Source organism: Sander lucioperca, chromosome 8 (assembly GCF_008315115.2).
Source record: "Sander lucioperca isolate FBNREF2018 chromosome 8, SLUC_FBN_1.2, whole genome shotgun sequence".
NCBI lineage: Eukaryota > Metazoa > Chordata > Actinopteri > Perciformes > Percidae > Sander > Sander lucioperca.
The window spans coordinates 31,299,064-31,316,518 of NC_050180.1; the positions used below are offsets into that span (position 1 = coordinate 31,299,064).

The window sequence follows — 17,455 nt, forward strand, 5'->3', positions numbered from 1 at the left end:
ACACACACACACACACACACACACACACACACAAGCACATACACATGTACACACACGTACACATGCACACACACACAAACACACACACAGACGCAGGCACACACACAGACGCAGGCACACATACACACACATACAGACGCAGGCACACACGCATGGACACACATACGCACGCACATACACACGTACACACGCACGTACACACACACAAGCATGCACATACACACACGTACACACGTACACATGTATACACATGCATACACACACACACACACACACACACACACACACACACACACACACACACACTCTTCCTCTGCTGTATGTATTATGCTGTTGTTGGAGAAGAAGCTGCTGATGTTGGCAGCACACTCTTCTCACTGTTCTTTCCTTCATTTCCTGGAACACAAACCGTGTTTCTATGCAAATCATTTAGCTTTCAATATAAAGACACATAAATGCAGACTCGTCTGTTCTGGCTTCAACTCCAGTGTCCAACCACCCAGCTGGGTCTCCATCACGCAGCAAAATTGTGAAATTGCCTGTTAGGAGAAATTGCAGGCTAAAGTTGAGACAACTTGTAGTGTTTTTTTTTTTTTTTTTTTAGATCCATTCTTTAACATTACCAGTCAAAGTAAACAGTCGGATGACATTTGTGTCTAAATAGAGCTGACTGTGTTTAGTTAACGCTGTTAACGGTGTAGTGCCTAGACGGTGCATATATGTGTAGGTTTAGCGTTTAAGATATTCAATAGCTTTATACCTGATGCTATCCAGGATCTTTCCAGACTGTGTGTAGGGTCAAGTTGGGTCTATTTCAAGTTCACACTTGGCATCTAGATAGCTAATTGGCTGCAGCACATTAAACAGCATGTACACATACCTGCAACTGTCAATATGGTGTAACGCCAGCGCTATGGCAGCCTGCCACACAGACACTGACACGCCCCACTAGCCGGCTGAGACGATGAGGAGCATTTCGATTTTTTTCTCAAATACCTTTTTTTTTCTTTGTTTTAATAATATGTACAAAAACAACAATGGAGATTCTCGGTGGAGTGCTAAACCCAAAATCCAATGTCCATGTTCCAAAAAATGAAGAAAAGGTAGCACATCTCAAGTTCCCAAGTCAAGGAGAACACGCTTCAGAGCGTCATGCTCGGCAGAAGGCTTTGTGCCGAAACACGTCTGCGTTGATTCATTAGGATGTGAGCCTAATTAAACAAGTGAAGTGAAAGTATTTTTTTCCTCCTTAACTTGGAAACTTGAGATGTGCTCCCTTTTCTTAACCCTCCTGTCGTCCTCTGGTCAAATTTGACCTGTTTTCAAAGTTTCTGTTTCAGAAATATAGGTTACTTAAAACCAAATTGCCTCAAAAATAACATGGACGGTTGCATACAACGCTTTTTCCAAGTAAAATGAAGGATCGGATCATTACTCTCATTGAATTGGGGGGGGGGGGGGGGTTATTCAACTTTATAGCATTTGAAAAGAAATTGAAATGGTTTCAAAACAGTTTCCTGACTAAACGTTGACATATACCAGTCTGTGATCCACTCCACATCCTCTGATTTTAATTGTTAGTCAAAATAATTAATTTGTTGTGCTTTTTTTAAACTCAGAAAGTAGGTGTAAGTTAATATTAATGAGGTTTATTGACCATGAATTTCAGAAATGATGTAACACAGAATGGGGTGATAAATTATACTTTACTGACAAAACAAAAGTAATGACAACAAAACTGTCGGCGCGTTGACATGATACAAGCCTTCCATGATCGCGCCCCCTCCTCCACACAGTTGCTAGTAGCCAAGGAGGACACGGAGGATTAAAAAAACATGATGGACTCTTCAGAAGAGGTCATTATCTTCACTCCAGTTTCTGCGCGGGAAAGTCACCGGACGACACAATCTTCTGAACATAGCCATACTGAGAAATACAGAGAGAGTTGTGTGGAGATGATAGTCTTAATTAGATTTGTAGCAACTCATTTGGCAATAGCTTGACTGTAACGGACGTTCATTAATATCAAAAAGTTACACACTAAAGCTTTAACTTTTTTGGAACATATAAAAACACGTTGACATTAGTTTTGACGACAAAAAGGGATGACTACTAAATGTGATTTCAGTAGGACTTTAAAATTACACAGCATGGAGCGACCTCTAGCTCACCCAGTAAGAGCGTGCGCCCCATGTAGGCTGAGTCCTTTGCAGCGGCCCGGGTTCGATTCCAACCTGCGGCCCTTTGCTTCGTGTCATCCCCCATCTCTCTCCCACCTTTCCTGTCTATCCTCTGTCACTATCAAATAAAGGGAAAAGCCCCCCAAAAAAATTACACAGCATGCATTTGGAGATGGTAAACATAAATATTCATATAATTTGTGATTAAGGAGATAAACCTGTAGCAAAAACATTGGTATGGTCCTTTTAAATACGGTGGAGCCACCTGCACCTGGCTACAATCCATCTCTGTACTGTAGGTTAAACTGCTCCATCAGGTTTAAATCAATACTATTTCTGTAAGCCATTGGCGCACCGTTGCATGAGCCAACATAAAACTGATCAATTAGATCATTAACCTTGAAAGACATAACTGATCGTGACTAATCGCTCAGCTGCTGAACTGTGGGAAGCTCTGATCAGTCACACTTCTTGTGTCAAGAACGACCTCTGAATATAGCTGAGCGATGTGATCCCGGTGCATTATTCACACATTGTTGAAAAGCTGTTCACTTGGGATCAAATCACCCGCGAAGCAATTTAAAATTTGTCAATAAAACTACAAGGAAGACAAATATATACATATCAGCAAATTCTCCTACTGTACATGTTTCCAAACTTTACCAAACTGAAAATGAAGGATTTGAATATTAAAATGGCTCCTTCAGCCTCTTTTATGTTGCATGTTTTTTAAAATATATTTCATGAATATAAAACAGTTTGTTGATGTCAGCGCTTTAAAACATAGAATTGACCTTTCTCTCTCTCTTTCTGTACCCTGAGATACAGTTTGTCAACTTAGCGTTCTCACTGTGGAATGTTCTTGGAATTTGTGTGTGTGTGCGCGTGCGTGCGTTTGTTTTATTGTGTGTGTTTTCGTAGGCAGGATAGTGTATCACATACACACGGCAAGACATTTGGGCTTTTTTCTACTGAGAGAGACAGAGAGAGGTGAGGGGGTAGAGAACGAGACTAGGGGAATGAAATCATAAAGATGGGAAGAGATTGCAAAAGATGGAAGAATGAAAATGAACTGCATGTCTTCTTATGTGACTACATACCTGCTACTACTGCTAATACTTCCACTATACTTTTATAAAACAGGTGTGAAATTCTTACAAGGCCAGCGATGATGTTACAGTATGTTAAAGACAAAAGAGCAAAAGCACACACATGCAAAAAAAAATTGTATAGAAGCTAGATCTGTGTGTGTGAGTGTGTTCTCTCACACAGGAATGTTGATCTGATAATGGGATTAATACTAAGAGCTCCACCAACTGACTGTTCCTCTCTCTCTCTCTCTCTCTCTCTCTCTCTCTCTCTCTCTCTCTCTCTCTCTCTCTCTCTCTCTCTGTGTGTCTCTCTCCAGGGTCGTTGAGGACTGAAGGCATCAAGGCGTCAGATGTTCTTCCTGTGTTAAAGGAGAAAGTTGCCTTCGTGTCAGGTGAGTGTCAGTCAGTGTTGCAGTTAAATCCCCAAACCTGCAGTCCAAGAAAGGACTCTGTGGTCATAAACTGTATGCTAGAGTTGTTTGAGATCACATCCAAGCCACTGAGGTCATAGAAACCTATATCAAAATATATCAGAAAGTGGGGCAGAACTCCAGGGGCTGTATTCATAAAGAATCTTATCTTTCCAAACGCTGCCCTCGTAAATTGTGCTAAATGTTCCTAACTGAGAGTTTCTTCAATAAGAGCTATTCACAAAACTGCTGAGAGCAACTTTTAGGACAGAACTGAGAGAACTCCTAGATACCAAACCCTACATTGCTCAATGGCAAGATCTATCTTCAGTATGTCCAGATAGATGGATAGAAACTAAATAAAATATGCACCTGTAATTATTATACCAGCATTCAAGCAAACAAAACAAACAGATTCCGAACAAATCTTCAGATATTAATAGGGTAGTTCTACATATCACCAATTTAACCTCAAAATCCAGCGATGACCATGACACCAGCTTACTTTATTTAACACAGCGACACATTACATTACATTTTGGTTTAATTCATAATTATAAAAAAGGCTAAGATATTCATCAGTGCTGCACTCTGACTTTTTTCTAGTCACAGTCGTCGCGCCGAGTTGTGCAAAAGATGTTATGTGACCCCAAAAAAGGTGGAGGGTTGTGATGATGGGCAAAAAAAAAAGGCAAGAGCATGTTTAATTTTCTCTGGCTTGAGTCAGCTACAGCCCAGGATGTTTGGAGTTGCTATGGCAACAAGTGACAGCCGCCGCTAGCATCGACAGTCACAGCCAATAATCACTTGTAAAATAACAATTTGGCATATCTAAACAAAATCAACAATTCCCATCAACAGTCATACCCCTTAGGACCTTAGCTAATGTTAGCAATTCATTGCGGTTAAACAAAGAAACCGCGATTATGTAAAGAAAAGCTGCAATTTGACAATTATGTAATAATTGTTACAGGCCTAATCTTGTGAATTACTTTTAGACCAAAAACCTAGGACTGACACAGCCCTTATCTTCAGGAGTTTCTCCTAACCTGGCCAGCTAGGAGCTACTTTTAGCCTTGAGATGTTTTTTGAATACATCTATACCCCGCACATCTGTTACCCACTCTGTCAAACTCCTCAAGGTCCTTTTGAGCAAAATTGAAATTTTGAGCATGTCAAACTCTTTTTTTTCCTGCATTCTGGTGAATTGTTCTGCAACAATTGGTGCCTTTTCTGCATCAATTATTGGTGTAAATTATTATTAGATATTTTTGGGGGGGATGCACTGGTCAGTTTTGATTATTGCAGGGGAAGTAACCCCCCCATCCCCCCCTGTAAATTACGCCTATGTGTGAAGTTATATAACCAAGTTTATTTCACACGTCATCAATATATCATTAAACACAATCTCATAAGGTACAATAATCATATATAAGCCGCGTGAAATAAGCTACTAAAAGCTTTTCAGAGGGGGCCCGATAACAATAAACAACAATAGATAATATACAATCCAAAAACTCAATTTTCCAGAAACACAAAATAGACAATGGAAAATACAGCAAAATACAGACATACTTAAACTAACATAGACAAATACTACCCCAGCACAAACTATAGCATTTAAAGAATAATCATCAATCATATGTTATAAGCAATTTTTCCTTGAGGCTTTTCTTGAAGATGGAGAAAGAATACGACACTTTGAAGTTTTCCTCAAGCTCGTTCCAAATTACAACAACTTGGAGCTGAACACACTCAAAACTGTGAATTTGTCAGTGGACTTCAGGAGGAGCCACCCACAGTGATCCCACTCATCGTACTCAATAGCACTGTGTCAGCCTTTAAAACCTTCAGGACTGCAGAAAAGATCATTGGTGTGGACCCAGACTTGCACACCTCCTGAGACAGGAAACGGGCAGGGAAAATCATCACAGGCCCTTCGCACCCTGAACATGACTTATGTGAACTTCTCCCCTCCGGCAGCCGCTGCAGATCACTGGGTGCCAAAACAAGCAGAGAAAGCAGACACATGAGCTGTTTCGCTCCACAGGCCATCACACTCACAAACACTCAGCCGCGTGATGCATTTTGATTCTGAACAAACAAGAAGAAGTTGAGCAACCAAAACATTGCCCCTCTAAAATATTAAAAATGTACTTTTAACAGTGGCTGTGTATAGAGAAGAACCCAAAGCACAGATCATAAAAAAAGAAGGCACTTGAACATATACATAAACTTGCTTCACTCTGTATACCCAGCTCTGTGGTCGAGGACTTCATGAGTCCAGTAAATGTTGGACTAGATCTGAAACAGACTTGGGAAAAACCTACCTGAATCTGTGTTTTCAAAAAAGATACGCGGTTAGTAAGGGATGCGGACAGTCAGAATGGTACGAAATACTTGACAAAATCCAAAATGCAGTCTTATCCAAACAGCGCCACACGTTGATCATTATGTGATCAAAGCTGATAACAAGTCAGCATGGATCAACTCCATTATTACACGTAGCAAGGCACAGACCCAAGGCCCATGGCAATACCACAGCACCCAACCCGGACCAGATTAGACTGGAGTGTAGTCTTGCATTGCCAGACCTCTCTGCACACAGCATTCTGGGAAATGTGCTCTGGTTTATTGGCATTTCTTTAAATCAAACACAATCGTCCTGGGTGGCGATAAGCGCCGGATGGAGCAACGGTGCCTCTGCAAAATAGCCACGGAATGGAACCAGTTTTGGTGGAACGTGTGTACGTTCAAAGGTTGTTTTAGTTGTGCAACAGAAAACTCAGATTGGACAGATAGTCTAGCTAGCTGTCTGGATTTACCCTGCAGAGATCTGAGGAGTAGTTAACCATAGTCCTCAGAAATCCACCGGAGATTAAAATGACAACACAAAGAAAGTGGAAGGTGATGGACATCCGGCCGAAATAAGGGACATCCGGCGGAATTGGTGTGTCCACCTGAACAATCCTGGGAATGAAACATCGTTGCTATAGACCAGACTGAGTGCAAAATGGACCCGGCCCTGCTCAAGTCCAGGGTCTGGTCTCGCCTTGTCACTAGGAAATGAGTAAACCCATGAAAACCCATACTATGTGGTAGCAAAGTTGCACTGTAAGGCATTTAATAGTAAACATTTTGTAAAATGTAATTAAGAAGAGTTCCAGCTTCTTTATTGTAAAGGTTTGCTGCTTTTCATTGTCTGATGTGACAGTGAAGACATCAACTTGAGCTTTTGGTAAATATAATTAATGAAATGTTTTGTTATCTTTGTTATTTTATATACAAAAAAAGAGTAATCGAGAAAATAAGGGAAATAATTGTTAGTTTCAGCCCTGGTGAAAATGTTTAAATGAAAGAAAACATTGATATTCACTTTAATAAGTTTCTGATGAATCAAACCATGTGAACCTTTGATGCTCAATGTGAATTGTACACCAAGAATGTTTTGCAGATGTTGGCAAATATAGATGCCTTGGTAGGTTGCACTCCAGGCTCATACTACAGTATTGGAATCGAACAGTCTTCTCATAAACTAAGTGCTAGTACCATAGTACAAGACTTACGTACTGTTTTGGTTGTAGTACTGGTTCTGTCTTGCCTGTCGTGTACAGTATATGTACCAGTGAAAAAGTTACTCTGAATTAGAAAGAGAAAACGAGAGAGAGAGACAGAGAGAGAGAGAGAGAGAGAGAGAGAGAGAGAGAGAGAGAGCATGTAAAAGACAGTGCCAACAACAAGCTGTCATCAAGATTCCTACTTAGAATACAGCAGCATGCTCCCTCCCACATCTCTCTCTCTCTCTCTCACTCACTCACTCACACACACACACACACACACACACACACACACACACACACACACACACACACACACACACACACACAGTAACACACACAAACGGATTTTCCTCGACTGAGTAGCAGTTTCATAAACAGTGCGGTTTGTGTTTCTTACATTAATCTAACCAAAACATCTCTACACACGTAATTTATCACAGAGAGGGAGAGCAGGAGTTTGTATTTCGGATGGCTCTCGGAGCCTTTGGAAAGTGTGTTTACTGGCGGGAGTAGCTGTGATGGGAGTTATGTTACAGATACAGAGATATTAAAGCTATTAGTGTAAAGTAATGTGCAGATTAACACTGATACGGTCCGCTTGCTGATAATGGAGTGACGGAGTGGTTGTAGTGTAGACTGGCGTCTGCTGGGTAATTCAAGTTATTTAATGGTTACTTTGTCGATTTTGCGACCTCTGTTGTATTTTTCATTTTAATTTAATGCTGCTGTTACTACAACTACTATTACTACTAGCCTGCTATGTATTAATACAAAATAGGAATACCTTTTTAACACTGCATTTGTGGCAACATTAAGCATCCCGCTTCTCATTTGTATGTGTCCATGCACAGGTGGGCGAGATAAAAGAGGCGGACCGATCCTGACATTTCCTGCCAGGAGTAACCACGACCGAATAAAACAGGAAGACCTGAGGAGACTGGTAACCTACCTGTCTACTGTTCCCAGGTACACACATTCCCATCAAACACAAACACAAACAAACACAAACACATACAAGTACACAATTCTTTTTTGGAGCTGCTGTAACAAGGGAATGTCTCCAGTGTGGGATTAATGAAGTCTATCGTATCTTATCTTATCTTATCTTATCTTATCTTATCTTATCTTAGTAGCATGTGTATTCTTTATTTTAGATTACATTTAATTATACTGGGGTGCCCTGGTAGCTCTTGTTGTTGAGCGTGCGCCCCCATATACTAAGTCTCAGTGCTTGCTGCAGTGGCCGGGGTTTGAGTCCAACCCTCAGCCCTTTTCTGCATGTTGTCCCCCCCAAATCCTGTCTGCAGCTATTCTGTCAAATAAATGCCAAAAAAGCCCCAACATAATCTTTAAAATGTAATCATATAAACATATTCATTCAGCACTGCTTTTAACTATTTGTCACTTGTTCACTTCATTATCATAATTTACATGGTTTGGATTGTAACATATTCTATTGTTCTTGGCATACATTTTGCAGCCTTTGTTATTTGTTGGTCATTTGATTATTTGGTAACTGATTTTACTGTCTCAATGTGATCTTGTTTATTTTGTTGTCTCTTTACCAGTAGTGAAAGAAGTATTCAGATCGTGGCCGGGTTGGCTCAGTGGGTAGAGCAGGCGCACATACTGTATATTTAGAGGTTTATGCCTCGACGCAGAGGTCCAGGGTTCGAATCCGACCTGTGACGATTTCCTGCATGTCTTCCCCCTCTCTCTCCCCTTTCTCACCTAGCTGTCCTGTCAATTAAAGATGGAAAAGCCCAAAAAATAATCATAAAAAAACTCCTTTACTTTAGTAAAAGTACTAATACCACACTGTAAACATACTCTGTTACAAGTAAAGGTCCTGCATTGAAAATGTTACTTAAGTAAAAGTAAATAAGTATCATTATCAGGAAAATGTACTTACAGTATTAAAAGTAAAAGTACTCAATGCAGAAAAATCCACACATTATAGAAACTGGAAACGATCCAAACAGTTCTGTCAATCAACTAAATGTTTAATAGTCTAATCATTTCAACTGGACTTGTAGGCCGTTATATTGTTGGGTAGTTATTTTATAATAAAACATATTTTATAAACTACATGTGTTTTGTGTGCAAAAATCTTATTCTGTAAAATAACTAGTAACTAAAGCTGTCAGGTGAATGTAGTGGAATAAAAAGTACAATATTTCTCTCTGAGATCTAATGGAGTAGAAGTAGAAAGTGGCATGAAAAGAAAAGACTCAGGTAAAGTACAAATACCTCAACATTTTCACTTAAGTACAGTACTTGAGTAAATGTACTTAGTTACATTCCACCACTGCACTTGTAAAGCACTTGGAGCTACAGTCTCTGTCTGAAAGGTGCTATATAGGTAAAGTTTATTATTAGTAGTTATTATATTTACAGTTATTATCTATTGTCAATGTTAACTTTGTTACCTTTTTATTACCCTTATTAGTCAGGACAATAAGGTTTAGTGAACCAGACTTTGTAGGAGGAAGAGGTGCAGGGTGGAGTGCATGTGGAGTGCTTCAGTGCGGTCCACACTGTGGAAATCAAGCGTTGCTTTCTCCGCCATCACAGCAGCAGGCTGAGAGCAGCGTTTGATTTGCATCAGCATGAAAGCTGCAGTGTTTGCAGCCGACAGCAGCGAGTCTGTCACTTCAAGTCCATTTATTCCTGCTGCCCCTCATCACAGTCTGAGGATGTTACAAGGAATGTGCTGGTCTAGAGAAAACTGATCAATAATCAGACACAGACCAGTGAGTAATATGTACCTTTGTAAGAAATGTAAGATTTGGCTTTTCATTAGCTGACTTAAATTATCAGAGTGTCCTTAAATGCAATGACAGGGAGAGTTTTCAATCGAGTCTGCGCTTGAAACTGCATTCAGATGCTGATGTGCATGTAAAACATTTACCTGGCTGACTGGGACACGGTGCGATTGAACCAAACGAGCCAGAGTCTGTATTACTATTTGATCCCTATCAGCCCCGCTCTGATTCCTCCTGCTAATCGAGCTGCTGTTTCCATGGCGACAATTGGAGTTTGTGCTTCCCTGAGGCAGACTATAAGGGATGTGCTTTTGTTGAATTTGTATTAATAGAGGTTGTGTGTGGAGATGAGGTCATTTCGGTATATTTTTACTCTCCAATCAGCAGCAGCTGAATTTAAACTGAAGCGCAGCAACCCGTTGATGCCGCTGTCGCTGCTATGTCACCTGGATCGTTGATCTAATTGGTTGAAGGACTATCCAATGCGCCCAGAGGCAGTTGAGCAGCGTCCGTTGGTGACGCCCTTTTGGAAATGGGCTGTGAATGAAGCTTGCCCAGACCCACTCTCAGTTACAACTGAGAAGGGTCTGGTGTCAACCAGCCAGGGTATTTGCAGACAATTATATATGCTGCATACACTTTATACAAACCAATGTATACATAAATGAACATGCAACAAGCACAGCCAAATCACCATCTGGAAAGCATTCTGGTGTCTTCACAGATCTGTGAAGACACCAAACAAATCTGAAAATATGTGTATCAATGAGTACATTTACATGCACACCAATATTCCACTATTGTTCTGAATACGACAGTATTCCGAATTTGATACAGGTCAAGTAAACAGGTTGGATATTCCGAATAAGGCCTTTTTCCGAATATAGCATTTTCCGATTAAGATGTGGGATATTCTGGTATTATTCGGGTTTTAGAGGCATTCTTTAGACATGTATACAGGTTTTTACCGCAGTTTACGGCCTCTTGCCTGTTTACCGCTTATGGCCAGCTCTGTGCGTTGCTATTGTTGCTGTACACAAATCAACCAGCCAACAGTTTGCAAGGCTGCAGACCCGATAACAAAAAGAAACACAGCTACTTTTAAACATTATCAAAGACTTGGATATCAACAGGTTTTTGGAAATGCGCACACATCGCTACGCTGACCTTTTTCAAGAAGCTGGTTAAGGGAATGAAAGAGGGACGCTGGGTTTTCGCACAGTCCAACAAGTCCTCCACTGCTGGAAAACTTTGAAAATTGTATTTTGCACGGCCACATTTAAACGGGAATATTAGTGGAATATTCACTTTCATTAGCCATGTAAACAGCTTAGTCGGAATATCGTCTTTTTTGGAATAAGGGCAAAAACCGGAATATTATGTGCATGTAAACTTAGTGATTGGTTTTTTTAGATACTTAAGGAAACCAGTGCTTCTGTCAAGAAATAGTTTAAATTTTGTTCGTCAAAAGATATACTATAAAAGGAAATAAGTTGCTGACTGCAAGCCCATGGCCTCTACTGCTTCCTTATAGATCAGTACAGACCACTGCTGAGACTGGTTCACTGAAGGTTTCTTTTAGTAGTTAGTCTGATGTAACAGTCTAGCAAGGATTACGCAACATGAATTCATTTATCTGTTTAGGACCTTCAAGCTATTCTACCAGTTCTTCTCCTCTCCTCCCTATCTGTCCATTCTGTCTCTCTTATCAGTGAGGATGTATGTAAACGTGGTTTCACCGTCATCATTGACATGCGTGGTTCTAAGTGGGAGCTGATCAAGCCTCTGCTGAAGACACTGCAGGAGTTTTTCCCAGCGGAGATCTGTGTAGCGCTCATCATCAAACCGGACAACTTCTGGCAGAAACAGAAGACGAACTTCGGCAGTGCGAAGTTCTCCTTTGAGGTCAGTGGGCTTCTTTGTGTTTTTTTTCCCCAACATACAGTACATTAGTCTTATTTCAGATTGCATTTTTTGCACAGCATTCGAGCTCACCATAGATCGTCACTGTGAAAGGATTGTATGCTAAAGCAGGCAGTGAACATAAAAGAAATCACAGTACGTTCAATGTTAGCAGCTATCATATATAACTTTTCATACTTGTTTGGTTAAGTTTACCACCAGTTAACATCTCCCATGTAACTTTACTGTATCATTACATCTTTTTTTTTTTTAAAAGACAAATTCCTGACAATCTTTAAAATAATTTATATTCGGATTTCATACACGCTATTGTATTCATCTTGTTCTTGTCTTGTAGAAAACTAGCAAGGAGATATGTTATTTCTGGCTAAATAATGTTACTTTGATTAAAGATAGATGGTTCCACTAACCAGCTCACTAACATTGTTTAGTTCTAGTAAGTTAAAAGTTCTGACACACCAACCCGACGGCCGACCTTCGGCAGAAAAAGCAGTCGGACTGACTGCCTCCCCGAGTTGGTCAAAAAAGTGCCTCAGAACACACCGAAGTGAGGCCGACTTGAGCGTACGTTCTGCGCGTGTGTGAGACGTAATACGTCTCCATAACAGCAGGCAGCGCTAATCTGTATTGTCGCCCAAAAAAAATGAAAACCGGCAGCTGATTGGACGAACGCGTAATGTGGTTCTGGCTGCTCCCGGATTTTACAACGGAGCATAATGGCGGCTTGTTCGGAATATGATCTCATATTTTACGAAGATAGTTCACCGAAACGTGTTTCTGAAAACATTTTAAGCGAGAAATATGCCATGCAGTTGCTGAATCTGTCTTCATTTCAGATCAACAAAGGTCAGTTTAAAAGATTTTCGTCAGATTTTGAGAGGCGATAGTCAGGCTCATCCCGCTCGTCATTTCCGGTTTAGCACTCCACCAATCAGATTGGTCATTGGGTCTGACTGCCCGCCTTCCAATTCAACATGTCAAATCCGCCAAAATGAAGGCCGATGGCTCCTCAGACTGACAGCGGCACGGAACACACCAAACAGACTTAGTCACTGACCTCGCCAGACTGTCCGACGGCCGATAATCGGGTTGGTGTGTCAGGGCCTTAAGATGTTCTCTTTTGCAGGTAAAACAAAGTAAAACCTCTTTCCCAACACAAATACAGTACAGTGCACTACCACTATATATACCAGTAAAAAAGGATAATTAAAAATATGTTTATGCCTGATTTTAGGAGGCTACAGTCCCCTCCTCCTCTGTCCATGTGTCCATGACTTCAGTTTAGCAGATAAGAGTTATTAAGAGAGAATGTACTATCTACACACGATACCATATTTTGGTATGAAAACCAGAATTTTTAATTTAAGATGAGACATCATCAGACCTGCATGATGTCACTATAAACAAATGGGCGTAACATGGACGATCCATCTCTGCTAAAAAGCATGCATTTTGATATTTCTCCTGAATTTCTGTTTGTGTGTAACAGACCAGCATGGTGTCAGTTGAAGGTCTGGCCAAACTAGTGGATCCCTCCCAGCTGACGGATGACTTTGAAGGCTCTCTGGACTACAACCACGAGGAGTGGATGGAGCTGAGAGTCTCTCTGGAGGACTTCATGTCCAACGCTGTTCACCTGCTGTCCAGACTGGAAGACCTGCAGGTGCGGGATGGACAGATAAATGGACAGATGAATGAATGGTCAATCAAGGGATGGATGGATGGATGGCCAATCAAGGGATGGGTGGATGGATGGTCAATCAAGAGATGGATGGATGGATGGATGGTCAATCAAGAGATGGATGGATGGATGGATGGATGGTCAATCAAGGGATGGATGGATGGATGGATGGATTGGTCAATCAAGGGATGGATGGATGGATGGATGGTCAATCAAGAGATGGATGGATGGATGGATGGTCAATCAAGGGATGGATGGATGGATGGATGGTCAATCAAGGGATGGATGGATGGATGGTCAATCAAGAGATGGATGGATGGATGGTCAATCAAGAGATGGATGGATGGATGGTCAATCAAGAGATGGATGGATGGTCAATCAAGGGATGGATGGATGGATGGTCAATCAAGAGATGGATGGATGGATGGTCAATCAAGAGATGGATGGATGGATGGTCAATCCTGGGATGGATGGATGGTCAATCAAGGGATGGATGGATGGATGGCCGATCAAGGGATGGGTGGATGGATGGTCAATCAAGAGATGGATGGATGGATGGTCAATCAAGAGATGGATGGATGGTCAATCAAGGGATGGATGGATGGTCAATCAAGGGATGGATGGATGGTCAATCAAGAGATGGATGGATGGATGGATGGTCAATCAAGGGATGGATGGATGGATGGATGGTCAATCAAGAGATGGATGGATGGATGGATGGTCAATCCTGGGATGGATGGATGGATGGTCAATCAAGAGAAGGATGGATGGATGGTCAATCCTGGGATGGATGGATGGATGGTCAATCAAGAGAAGGATGGATGGATGGTCAATCAAGGGATGGATGGATGGTCAATCAAGAGATGGATGGATGGTCAATCAAGGGATATATGGATAGTCAATTAAGGGATGGATGGATGGATGGATGGATGGATGGATGGTCAGTCAAGGGATGGATGGACGGATGGTCAATCAAGGGATGTATGGATTGATGGTTAATCAAGGGATGGATGGATGGATGATCAATCAAGGGATGGATGGTTGATGGTCAATCAAGGGATGGATAGATGGATGGTTAATGAAGGGATGGATGGATGGAAGGTTTAAAAGGATCAAAGGATTCATCCCAATATGAAAAAGTTGCACTGTGTGTTGCAGGAGCTTCAGTCCAAAAAGGAGTTTCCTGCAGATGTGGAGGGATCTCGTCGGTTGATAGATGAGCACACACAGCTGAAGAAAAAAGTGAGCGAGCTACTGTCAGAACAGTCTGATACAAACTGTAGTCATCTAAAGGAATGGCATTTACATTAGCTGGGCTGAAGCTAGCAGACCTCTGTGTTAAACATAGGCTTGTAACAATTATTACATAATTGTCTAATCCCAATTTTGTTTACATAATCATGGTTTCTTTATTTAACCACAAATAATTGCTAACATTAGCAAAGGTCCTAAGTTGTAAGACTGTTGATGTTTAAATATGCCAAATTGTAATTATATAAGTGATTATTGGTCAGACTGTTGGTCAAGCTGTCACTTGTTTCCATAGCAACTTCAAACATCCTGGGCTGTAGCTGCCTCAAGCCAGAGAATAACCAAAGCGATATAACCAAAAGATGTATCATTCAAAACCTTAATTTGTTTGAAAAAGTAATGAATAAATATAAAAAATATTTTTCTATTTGACTGAAAGAGACAATTATATTGTTACTCCCAATTATTTCTGGGACAATTATTTGTACAGCAACATGTGTAATTGTTATAGCTGTAGTTAAACACATAGGATAAACATCATAGTTCTCTCATCATTACATATTTGAATCATGTTAAGGCACTAAAGTAATTTTTGTACTCTCCTGTAGGTGCTGAAGGCCCCAGTGGAGGAGTTGGATCGGGATGGCCAGAGGTTGCTGCAGTGTATTCGATCTAGTGATGGTTTTTCAGGGAGGAACTGCATCTCAGGCTCTGCTGATTTCCAGAGCTTAGTGCCCAAGGTAAATTTACTCAATCTGGGAATATAGCCAGCTATACTCTACAACTCTAAATCAATATCATCTCTTGAAAATTCATATTTTATCCACGATAGAGTAGGGGAAAAGAGCCTCCAAACAAGCCCTGGGGTACTTGCTGTTTGCATTCACACGTACACTTTCATACAGTCATTTGACTGCTAGAATATTGTGAAGAAAAACTGAGATTTTGCCCCCTTTTTACCCTTTAGGAAAACTGGCAGTAAATACCAAACACAATGTAACCAGAGCCAAGGCGATACAGGATAGAACAGTCACTTTTACTAATTATGAAGACGAATCTTGAGGATTTCACTAAGTGATGCTTCTACAGAACCGACATTCTGCATATTTCATCATTGTGAACACTAAATGCCACTATCCCAAATGCATGATGGTCAAGGCCCACAGCTCATTAGCGTCCCTCATTAAGGCTATTGAGAAGTCTTTGCTGCATGCCAATTCATTAGTCGAAGGACTCCACAGGAAAAGCTGTGAAAGAGCTCAGCAAGTTTCATTGCACAGGTTGTTTGCATAAAACATTGCAAAAACAGAAAAATGCATTTATATTAATTATTCATATGAATGTCTACCAAATGTATGTCTACAGGTGAAGGACTGACAATTGAGAGGTATGTCACGGAAAACCTGCTTGTTCTTACACGACCCACTGGTTCATTTCAAAGGCCTGCAAATAAGTAGAACTCTGTCGGGGGTATCAAACGATAGACATGACTTGAGTAACCAGCAACACAAATCTGTCATTGTTTTTTTTGTTAAATTAGATTAGCAAAACAGAATTTTGCAGTGGTTAGAGTGCATATCAAACTACATCAATGGCTGCCAACTGGTGATGTTAACTGATGCAAAAATGCATCTGCACACATTAAAAGTGTTACAACTTGAGCAGGAAATTGGCATGAAGCATTACACACTGGGATTTCCTGCAAAATATAGACTAGATGTTGTATTTTGGGACAATTAGACTTACCAAGAACTGCGTCATGTTTCTGTGCTTTTTTTTTAAAGTGCTCACATTATGCTCATTTTCAGGTTCATGATTGTATTTAGAGGTTATATCAGAATATGTTTTTGTTGTACTGCACATTGCTGCAGCTCCTCTTTTCACCCTGTGTGTTGAGCTCTCTGTTTTAGCTTCAGAGTGAGACATCTCACTTCTCTCCCATCTTTGTTGGGAGTTGCACATGCGCAGTAGCTAGGGAAGGACTACAAGCTAGTCAGAAGCAGAGTATGAGGGTGTGACACGCTAGCAGCTAGCCTAGACGAGCATTATAACATGTGTTACGAAGTGACGCACGTTTGTCACGGAAGCAAAGGCTGGACTACAATAGAGCTGTTTGGAGCCATTTGTGAATAGTGTTTTCTGTTGAAGATGGTAAGTCCCTTTGGGGTGGACTTTGGGCTTTTTCACTTTGTAAACCTATAATATGCACAAAAAAGATATATAACACAACAAAGGAAAGGGAAAAAGCAGTTGAACTTCGCTCTAAGACATCATAAAAAAGACCATGTAACAATTCTTAATTCTTGCTTTTTGCCAGGTGGCCAGTCTGCTGGATAAGCTCCACTCCACGAGGCAGCATCTCCATCAGATGTGGCACGTTAGGAAGCTGAAGCTGGATCAGTGCTTCCAGCTCCGCCTGTTCGAACAGGACGCCGAGAAGGTGAGTCATGCCCATGGATATTTTATAAGACCAGGATGCAACTTTAATGGCGGAGCCCCGTTCATTCCTATGAGAGTTGCTCAGTGGCGCATCTGCCAAAAAAGTTTCTAAGCTTCTGGGTTTACTTCCATGATATGTGACCACTGACTATGCA

At 40.9% G+C, this 17,455-nt stretch overlaps 1 protein-coding gene across 4 annotated transcripts in view; it reads left to right on the top strand.

The window, feature by feature from the left end:
- The window catches only part of kalrna (kalirin RhoGEF kinase a), a 225,550-nt gene that overhangs the window by 50,584 nt on the left and 157,511 nt on the right, over positions 1-17,455 (top strand). For all 4 annotated transcript variants that reach the window (XM_036004305.1, XM_031307530.2, XM_031307602.2 and 1 more), the window contains exons 2-8: positions 3,589-3,663; positions 8,093-8,207; positions 11,719-11,911; positions 13,419-13,592; positions 14,769-14,852; positions 15,470-15,601; positions 17,179-17,301. In XM_036004305.1, the coding sequence (XP_035860198.1) occupies positions 3,589-3,663; positions 8,093-8,207; positions 11,719-11,911; positions 13,419-13,592; positions 14,769-14,852; positions 15,470-15,601; positions 17,179-17,301 (896 nt within the window). The remainder of the gene's footprint in view (positions 1-3,588; positions 3,664-8,092; positions 8,208-11,718; positions 11,912-13,418; positions 13,593-14,768; positions 14,853-15,469; positions 15,602-17,178; positions 17,302-17,455) is intronic.